The sequence below is a fragment of the Apodemus sylvaticus genome, chromosome 3, assembly GCF_947179515.1.
Source record: "Apodemus sylvaticus chromosome 3, mApoSyl1.1, whole genome shotgun sequence".
Taxonomy (NCBI): domain Eukaryota; kingdom Metazoa; phylum Chordata; class Mammalia; order Rodentia; family Muridae; genus Apodemus; species Apodemus sylvaticus.
In genome coordinates, this window is record NC_067474.1 from 106,608,892 (window position 1) to 106,619,133 (window position 10,242).

Here is a 10,242-nt window from a genome sequence, read left to right on the forward strand (position 1 = left end):
TAAACTTTAGAGGTTGTAGGTGTTTTCAAAGGTGTTTCTGGCCATCCAGATGACCCAGAGAATAAAAAGTTAAGCCTGATGTCTTCCTTGGTCACCCAGAGTCATATGTTGGAAAGGGAGAACAGACTCCTTTAAGCTTTCCTCTGATGCCCTTACATCTGCTTTTCTATGATGTGGTTATGTCTGCTATACCACATTTATAATCACATGTTTGTACACACACACACACACACACACACACACAAATACACATAATAAATGTAATAACACTTCCTATCATGGAAGTGTCAGCAGTAATTGTCATGATAATTAAAATGGCTGGAGTGATTTTCACTCCCTCATGTATCAACTGAGGGAAAACCAAACTGAGTTATCGCATATCCCATGCTGAAAAGATAAGAAGGAAAAACAAAAAAATGAAGCAAGCAAACAAAAACAACAAAAATCAAAGCCAAAAAATATTCTCTAAAAGGCAACCAAAAATGTTGTTTAAGTATGAAAATAAGCATACAATCTTCCTTTTATATCACATGAGAGAAACTTTCCTAATAAAATCATCAGCAGTCTGGGAAATTTTAATACTGAAAAGTAATTTTACTACTGATAACTGCTTGAAAATAACTGCAGAACATGTATTGTAACATTAGAGAACAATATTTATATAGTAGTGAGAAGAACATAACTTGTACTAAGTTGTATGCAAAAAACACATGTGAGGGGAAAGAGTCATTGCTTTATAAAGACCGGCATAACAGAATTCAGTGATGAACTTTCTACAGCTTGTTGAAGCATTTAATGATTGAGAAAATTAGAGAAAAGCCACTATATTTAGGAAGAAGTTAGGTCATAGATATCACAGGACAAAGACAACCTAAAACAGGACAAGGTACAAATTTCTTTCTATCAAGGTAAGGGAGAAGAAAAGAAAGAATGATAAAAAAAAATAGTTGTTTGCAAGCCACAACCAAAGAGCATACACAAGCTGTTCTGAAGCCTCACAGCATGTATGTAGTAGAGGAGTGCCTTGTCTGGTCTCATTGGGAGAAGATGTCCTAATCCTGTAGAGACGCCATGCCCCAGGTAGGAAGGATGCTTGAGAGGCTGCATCCTCAGTGACAAAGAGTAAAGGGGATAAGGGAAAAATGCTGTGAGTGGGACAAAAATGGAGGCAACATTTGGGATGTAAATAAATGAAAAAATTAATAATAATAATAAATAGTTATTTAGCATCTAGTATTAAATCAACATTTGTTTTTATCTTCTCAGTAAGTTTTCCTTTTTATGTTCTAAAACTTATATTTTTATTGTTTCAACCATGTTTTGAGGTTATAATATATCCACAGAATTTCCTCCTGCCCTTTCCTCCATCCAAAGCTTCTCATATTTTCTTATTGATCTCTTTCAATCCACGACCCCAAGGAATGCTGAGAGGGAGAGCAAAAGTTTCCTTCAGGAAAAATCACACCAGTTAGTTATCCATGACCAAATGCTCAGTCCTGAAAATATACATACAAATAACATTTTACAGATTAAACAGGTTATATTTAAAAATACATGTGTATGTGTATATAAATATGCAGGTGACAATTATTTTTAAGCATCTTAATTATCTTGGTCATTAAATTCTCTTTGTTTGTTTTCTTACAACATATCTAGAAAAAAATAGATTTTCACACTATTGCTGAGTAAATCTTAAAAACATACAACTATCCTCTGTCCTATAAAAATGAAGAAAATGACACAAATAATCATTATTTAAAAGTTTCCCCAAATAAATTATTTCATAAGTACTGAGATCCACATTGTAAAGAATATTTATAATAATGATAATAAGCACTATTCAAATAATATATTTAAACAATCAATTTATTATTTATGTTTTTAACTGCTTTAACAGAACATCATACCCAAAAGATGATTGGTGATAAAAGGGTTTGGGTCCCTACTGTTGTTTTAATTTCCTTTGATGATGAACCATTAATGTAGAAGTATAAAGAATCTAAACCATTTTATCCCTAATTTTCTTTGTACCATGGTGTGCTAGTACAGCAACAGAAACCATAATGTGTGTTATTACCCTAACATGATAGTTAGGGCTTGCAACTGAAAATACATCAGATTTGAACCGAAGAAATGTTTGTCATCAAAGGAAGTTAAGGCGGCAATGCAGAAACTGAATCAAACATAATGGAGAAGAGTTTCTTTGTGTTTTTTTGTTTGTTTGTTTGTTTGTTTTTGTTTTTGTTTTTTTTTTTAGGATTTGTCTCCTTGGCTTATTCAGTCTGATTTTTATGTCATTTGGGATCAATTGTCTAGAAGTGAATCATCACCAGTGGTCCGAGCCTATCCACACCACTCATTAATAAAGAAAATGCCTAACAGACTTGCCTACAGGCCATTATTATAAATAATATTATTTAAATAGTAATCATTACTTAAATAATACTATTTAAAAATACCTCGAAATATTGGGGTAGCAAGTGTTTCATTATAATGCTGAGAAACAAGACTGTAAAGAATTAACTTTCATGGGAAATAATGTTAACAAGCTTCTTCCAGAAATGGCAGCAGGGAAACAATGACTTTCATGTAATAATTGCTCCAGCAATGAACTGATTTGTGTTGTTTGCATATTGCCATAAATGAGATTTTTGTTAAACATTAGGTTGCTGCAAATATATTTTTCCGTAATATTCTTTTGCTATGACCATTTTATCAGGCTTAAATTAGAATTGTAAGTAATTAACCATGTATCATCTTTACATTTGAAAAACAGAAGTATTCCACGAGTTTTTCTACCAGATAAACAAATATTCTAATTAGATTATCTTTATTTTATTGTATTATAAACACAAACAGCAATGGCCCGCTTCTCCTATGGTGCTTCCCAAACGGCAAAGTTTAACTTCTGGATTTATAATCAATGTCAATTACAGTAAGTAGAACAGATAGAAGGCTCACGCATTATGAAATTCATGGGTAAATGGATGGAGCTGGAAAATATCATTTTGAGTGAGTTAAACCAGACCCAGGAAGATAGATTTCAAAAGTTTTCTCTCATTTAAGGATATTAGCTTTGGACTGTCAAATATGCATGCTTCATTTAGAATAACCACAGTGTTCAAGAAAGTAGTAAAGGACAGCACAGGTATATTTCAAGAGATGGGAAATAGAGTGCAGAAATATATTTAAAGAGTATAATGGATCAGGAAGGGTTAAATTGGGATCTGGGCATGAAGGGCAGAGCAGAGGAGAGAATACAAGGAGGGATAAATAAGACCAAACGCCTCTGGGACATTTATCTACAAACCTATAGAACAGTGTGTATATGTGAGTGTGTGTGTGTGTGTGTGTATGTGTGTGTGTGTGTGTGTGTGTGTGTGTGTGTGTGTAGAAAGAGGAGAGAGAGAGAGAGAGAGAGAGAGAGAGAGAGGGGACATGCCCTATAATGAAATGTCACTGCTCCTAAGGGATACCATAGTTTAACTTGTAAAAAGCCCAGTGTCAGGAACTGGTTACTTCTTTTGGACATACAGACTAATAAGGTCCCACAGATAAGTTCTCTATTTCCTGACATGAGAGGGAATTTTCCATTGTGCTGGATAAATTTTTGTCAACCCAAATAAGCTAGAGTCATTGGGTAAAACACTCTCATTTGAAAAAATAATGGCCTATAGGCAAGTCTGTTGACATTTTCTTCATTAATGACTGGTGAGGTTAGTCTCAGACCACTGGTGATGATTCTCTCCTAGACAATTGATCTTGAATGACATATAAAGGCAGGCTGAAGAAGCCAGGGAGACAAATCAAGCAAGAAATACTCCATGAAGTTTGATTCAGTTTCTTCATTGCTGCCTTAACTTGCTTTGACGATGAACCATTAATGTAGAAGTGTAAGGAATCTAAACCCTTTTATCCCAAATATTCTTTGGGTCATGGTGTTCTAGTACAGCAGCAGAAACCATAATGTGTTTTCTTACCCTCCGTAACATGACACTTAGGGCTCGCAACTGAAAATACCACAAATCTGAACCGAAGAAACAGAAAAATCAAGGTTCTATGAATGAGAAAGTTTCACCTTTTCTGGGTAACTTTCATAGTATTGGAATTTGGTATGAATACTACAGAAGACTAATATTACTCAGTCTTGAATATTGTGAGCTATAGTAGTGATTTAATTGACATGGCTTGCTTTCGCTAACAATGGTGGCAGACCATCACAGGAGTACACATCCACTTTCTGATTGGTTTCAAAACCTTTTCCACAAAAACATATTTGGCACTAAATGCACCAAAACCTATGAGAAGACAGGTTATAGGCTTCAAGGGAAACCTACAATTATTATTCTGACAAGTGGACATAGTATGAAACAGACTTCTGATTTATTGTTTTGCCTTTAAAGAATCAGTTCTCATCAGAGAAGCTTCTATTTGCTGATCATCAATGCGGAGAATCCTAACTAGAGAAGGTACAAAGAACTATGGAATTTTCAATCCTAAGCACAACATTTACATTGCTCCCCATTCCAAGTGCAAGAATAATTTCAGAAGAATAGGTATAGGGAATTTAAGAGTCAAAGAAAGTGAATAATTATGAGGAAAATATCTTTTCGGCAAAATAGTGCAGCTGCAGATATTAACTCTCAGGAGGTGTTACAACATGCTGAAGACATTGGCAAGCTGAAACCAGACCAGATCCAAGCTTGAAAGGGTGAATGACACATGAAGTTCTAACCCCACTTAAGGAAAGTTTGGCACTTAGTAGCTACTGGATGAAGGGAAGATGGTTTTCTTTAAGACTGTAGCCACTGGTAAGTTGAATTACCATGAGCAGCATCAGTTCTAAAAACAAAAAAGGCAGTGATGGGGGTGGTGGTAAAAATGAGAAGAGTGGGCTGGGCAGTGGTGGCACATGCCTTTAATCCCAGCACTTGGGAGGCAGAGGCAGAGGCAGGTGGATTTCTGAGTTCGAGGCTGGCCTGGTCTACAGAGTGAGTTCCAGGACTCCAGGACAGCCAGAGCTACACAGAGAAACCCTGTCTCAAAAAAAAAAAAAAAAAAAAAAAAAAAAAAAAAAAAAAAACGAGGAGTAGAGAAGGATTGGTGGATCTCGGGGAGATAAAGAATGAATGGCCATGTCTACTTGTAAAAAAAAAAAGAAAGAAAGAAAAAGGAAAACTCAAAGAATTTATAAAAATTACATTGTGATGACTTAGTAGGAAGTGAATTCCTCAACATTTCCAATAAACAAAATATACTGGCACCATGAGAGCTAGTTTTCAGGGACGAGGCTTCCAGTCATCGAAAGAAGGAAAGCAACTAATGTCCTGTCTGGCTGTACTTTCTACAGACAACAAGCATTTCCAGATGTTCCAAGAGATTCAACACTGGTACTTACACCCTTGGGGGAAGCAGTGGTTGCCTAGTTAGTATTCAGGCCTTCTTAACAGGAAGGAATTCATGTATAGTTCTCTAGACTTACCAACTATCTATGGTTGAAACAACTGCACCCACTGCTCAATTAAGAGATTTCATATTTATTTCATATTTATGTATATATATATATAATTTTTAATATATATATTTCTATTTCTTCAGCTCTACTGAGATAACAGTGATTACTTATAAGTTTGGTAAGATACCTTTGTTTGTGTGCATATATATATATATATATATATGTATATATATATATACATATATATATATATATAATGTACATATAATGGAATAAATATGTATATAATGATAATAATGATAATGATGCTATTCAATAACATTATCATGGAATAAAAACTTCTGAGCTGTGGAGATGGCTTAGTGGATAAAGTGTTTACTGTGAAAGTGAGAAGACCAGAGTTTGGACCCCCAGAACCTAAGTAGACACTGTGTAGGAGTGACAGGTCTCCTATTATTCTTGCCTTGGAATCTGAGAAAGGGAATCTTGGGGACAACTACCTAGCACGACAAGGCATGGGCTTGACTAAGAAACCTCAAAGATACATGTGGGATATTAATCTCAGAAGAGTCATAGCATCCCCTCCACCCCCCCCCACACGAGCAAACACACACATGCATACAACATATACACTTGAAAAAGGAAAAATAAGTAGCTTTGTTTTGATGCAGGGATTGAGAAGGAAAATATAGGGACAAACCCCAGCTACTCACAACTAGTATTTTTGGACTTTATTTTACACATATGTATGTGCTTATGAGACTATGAAAAAATTCAATATCTGTTATCTAGGAAATCATCTACAATAATCCTGAATGTACATATGGAAAAATAACAGAAATAAAATTCAGATTTATAAACATGGAAGGTGGCCTTATTACTACCATTTGTGAGAGTAACAATACATTTTTTATTATCACATGGTGTGTGTTTCCTGTGTGTATTGCAGCATAGCAGTTTTCTTTCTGTATAGCTCAAGGTAAATCTTTTTCCCTCTCATTCTGTCTGTTGTCTCAGGACGTCAGTAAGGATGTTCACTGGAGAAACCCTAAGTTATATTCCAGTTTTTAAGATGCTGTGATTTTCTGACCTCTAAGGAACTCAAGTCCCAGTTTGCATTTCAGACTCAGCATTTGTAGGCTCTCCTGACAGAGACTGTGAATTTGATTTCCCGAACTCCAATTCGTTTTCCTCATCATCTTTATATATCATCTCCACTAATTCTTCTAGTTTCTTCTCCAAAAATATCTTTAATGTCCTTCGTATTACCTTCATTTTCCTCCGATGTGAGACACAAACATGGTATCTGGAGGAGAGAGAGGACGTTCCATAATTCATGCTGAAATGCACTAGTTTTAAAAACAATTATGTAGTTATTTTCTTTTACTTCTGGATTACTCTTGTATTCCATTTCTCATTCCCATCCAGCTGGTGTGCTTTTTTCCATTCCTCCTTTCCAGGAAGGAGAAGGGAATTTAGACAATCACAATGTCTTTTGCAAAGTAATGCTTGGAGGGGGGAAACTCACAGTAGCACAGCACTTGCCAAGATGACAGCTTCTACTATAAGTATCAGATAGAGCGAAATCTCTCGATTCTCTGCCTCTTTTGGATCCTCATCTGGAAGAAAAAAGGAAATAGATAAAATGTGTTTGCAATGAGGAGAGGAATTGTTACTGTGGCGCTTTCCACCGAACAGATATCACTATTGCATGATTCCTTGTTTTAGATCCCTCCAAAAATTTTCTACTTGCTGACCTTTAAGCTTAACAACTCCTGCAGCGGAATCTGAAGTCCAGCCGTATTTATTCTTACTTACTCTGCTGGCTTTACTCTAAGTTACTTATGTTGATATATCCTTTACACAGCATTTTATTTTAGCTTTGCTTCTTTTTTTTTTTTTTTTTTTTTTTTTTTTTTTTTTTTTTTAGCATTACTATAAGCTTTATTAAAGGACTCAAAATAAAGATAGTGAAACATCTAATTCATTGAGGCCTGCCGCCACCCATCTCACCTTGACAATAGTCTCCTCTGAAACACCGAGTGGTCATCCGAAGACAGGTCCAACAATCAAGGACAGGACCTTCAATTACAACTAGAAAAGAAACATATAATCATGAGAGGGTCATGGCAAAGGTTTTCCTTAGCTCATGAATATAGATTAGATCTTGGGCATTTTCAGGACTCTTAAGTTACATTTCTCTAGTAATCAAAATTGTTAAAATTCAAAGTTATAAATATTTGGCTTTAGATCAAGTGGAACAGTGAGGTCATAGCTCATGTTGGAGCAATGGGTTAGCATCTCTTCAAAGTGTGGGGGTATGTAAAAATTGCATGTGCTTAGTCTTGCCATCAGATGTTATTGATATTTCCTCTACAGCTCTAAAAATTGGGTTCAAGGTATATCTAGTAGAACAAAAAGAGCAAACAGAGAAAGGAGATGGGCTGAAACCTCTAGGCGTCCCATGTACTGTACTCACTGCAATCTTCTGAACAAGCTAAAAGAGAATGAGAAAGACCTGATGTATTAGACTCGCCCTCACTGTGCCACATCAATACCCATTTTACCCCTGCTGTCTGTTCACGTCTCACTACTGCTAAACCCGTTTGACCTGGATGCTCATTCCCCTTCTCACCCCATAGTTCCTGTTCTCTGAGATAATTTCAGTGTTGTTTAGGTAGAAATGTCTCATTACCAACTTCAGAGAAGTTCTTTAGTATTTGTGTCAGTTTTTTCTCCAAGTTTTGGCGGATCTCCAGAAGCTTGCCTTGAATGATAAAGACTCCTTAAAGAGAAATGGAAGTGAAACCAGCAATCAGTGTGATTAGGTCAGAATTTACGTCTAGTTATATCGCTTTTCTACTCCCTTGTCAAATTTCGTCAGAGCTCTTTACCTGTTTACTTCATAAAAGCCTTGACAGTGAGATATTGCCTTACCTTTCCATGTTTCATTGCCCAGTCTATAAAATTCATCCTTCAGCCATGCTCTCAATTTGACAACATTTCGAACAGCTACATAGGAAGGAGAAAGGTACGTATGGGGTAGGAAGTAATCACATATTTGAAGTGCATAGATCGGACCCACTTATTTTCTCCCATACCTCCCTTCCCCCTTTAACCTCGCGAACTGTCAGGACTCTAGCTTCCCTCACCCAGCAACCGAAGCATCTTATCCTTGTGGGAGACCTTGGAGCTTAGATGGGTTATCTCCTTATGCTGCCTGTCCAGCAGTTGATTTCTCTCAGGAACTTCTAGAGGTACCAGATTTCCCAACAAGGTCCTAACATCCTCTGTAAATTTGGGGTCACACTCCAAACAGCCTTTGGCCCCATGAAAGGCCGCTAGGGACAGAGATAGAAACAGAAGTATCCATAGGTCTCCCATTTCCTTGCCCTGACCCTTCTCCCCAACAGAGGTTGTCTTGGCAACTGGTTCACTTAGTTCCCTCTTCTTCAAAAATCCAGGAAGGAGATCATTGTCTTGGATATTCTGAGTTCATTTTTCCCTCCCTTTCCATCCACATTTTAGGGAATCTCATTTCCCTAAGGATCTTCAGTAGTTTTCTGACTTTTGTCCTTCATTCCAGAGAGAGGGGACTGCTGGCTGGGGAGCAGTTACCTGAGTTCTGAGTGTAGAACACAGAGAGAAAAGCCTTGAGCTCATACAAGCAGAGTTCTGTGCTGGGAGATATCAAGAGAAGACTGCTTTAGCTCTCCTTCTGTAAGACTCATTCAATCTGTTCACTCTTGTAACATAGTAAGAGGCATGGGTGATGGATGGGATCTCATAAGACCTGAGCCGTCAACCCATATTTAATGTCGAGGAGGTAAGATACACCAAGAATATTTGAGTGGTTTGGGTCTCATTTCCTTTTTGCCTAACCATGTTATTTTAATTTAAGGAATGAATATTTATAAACAGTTATAGTTGATAAATGTTCCGTAATTTAATTTCTGTAAAAACTTTCCTATAATATATAAACTTTTAGAATACATGTTTTGTAGAATTATTCCTTCAGCCATTTTTGAAAACATTTTATATTTTAGTGGACCTGGCAATTTGATCTATATATACGAGATGTGAAATATACAGCAATAATTGGGAATCAAATCATATTTAGGGTACCTGAGCAGATATAGTCTGAAATACTGATGCTACCATATTTCAAGGGTAAAAATGTAAATACAGTTATGGGCTGTTGTCTTGGACCACTTACATAGATCACAGACAAGTCAACTTATATTTCACTTTATGAGGTCTCTGATTAAAAAAAATGATCTTAGTTGTTTGTAGTAATTAAGGGAGATTTTTTTCTAAGAGGGTGGGTTATGTATTTTATTTATGTACTGTTTATGTAGCTGTTACCTCCTAGAAAGCAGAAATGGCTGGTAATAAAATTTGTAGCTATGATACCATGTAGGCAAGAGTGGGTTTTGTAAAGGAAATTAAAAGAACTACATTTTACATTTACCATGTGTACAAGTAATATATTAGGCCTTCAGAAAGATGATCATAGGTCCTCATGACAGAGCATTGCTTCTGTAAACTGCCATCATCATTTTCTTAGAGAAGAATCTCAGGATCAGAAGTGTAGAAATATTCTTTGCAATATAATTTACTGGTAATGGGGAGGGTTCATAATAAGGTCCATTTGACTCCAAATCCTGTATACTCTATTGTCTCACAGTACCCATATTTTGGAATAAAACACAATAATTTGCTGGAATTTGAAATTTCAGGACATAAAATCTAGCTCAAATTATTTTATTATTCTCTGAAAATAACAT

General features: G+C 36.1%; 1 protein-coding gene across 1 annotated transcript; it reads right to left on the bottom strand.

Moving 5' to 3' along the window:
- Positions 1–6,556: 6,556 nt before the first annotated feature.
- On the bottom strand, positions 6,557–8,839 carry Izumo3 (IZUMO family member 3). Its single transcript, XM_052175574.1, has 7 exons — positions 8,608–8,839; positions 8,393–8,467; positions 8,151–8,240; positions 7,935–7,952; positions 7,469–7,549; positions 6,984–7,074; positions 6,557–6,761 (listed from the first exon to the last, which is right to left on the bottom strand). Exons 1-7 carry the CDS (start codon positions 8,837–8,839, stop codon positions 6,557–6,559), a joined length of 792 nt encoding a protein of 263 aa, XP_052031534.1.
- Between the last annotated feature and the right edge of the window lie 1,403 nt (positions 8,840–10,242).

Coding starts and splice junctions, on each gene's coding strand:
- Izumo3 (XM_052175574.1), bottom strand. CDS start 8,839: ATGGGAGACCTATGGATACTTCTGTTTCTATCTCTGTCCCTAGCGGCC. Junction 8,241..8,392: donor GGGCAATGAAACATGGAAAG/GTAAGGCAATAT, acceptor TTTCTCTTTAAG/GAGTCTTTATCATTCAAGGC. Junction 6,762..6,983: donor TTGGCAAGTGCTGTGCTACT/GTGAGTTTCCCC, acceptor TCTCTCCTCCAG/ATACCATGTTTGTGTCTCAC.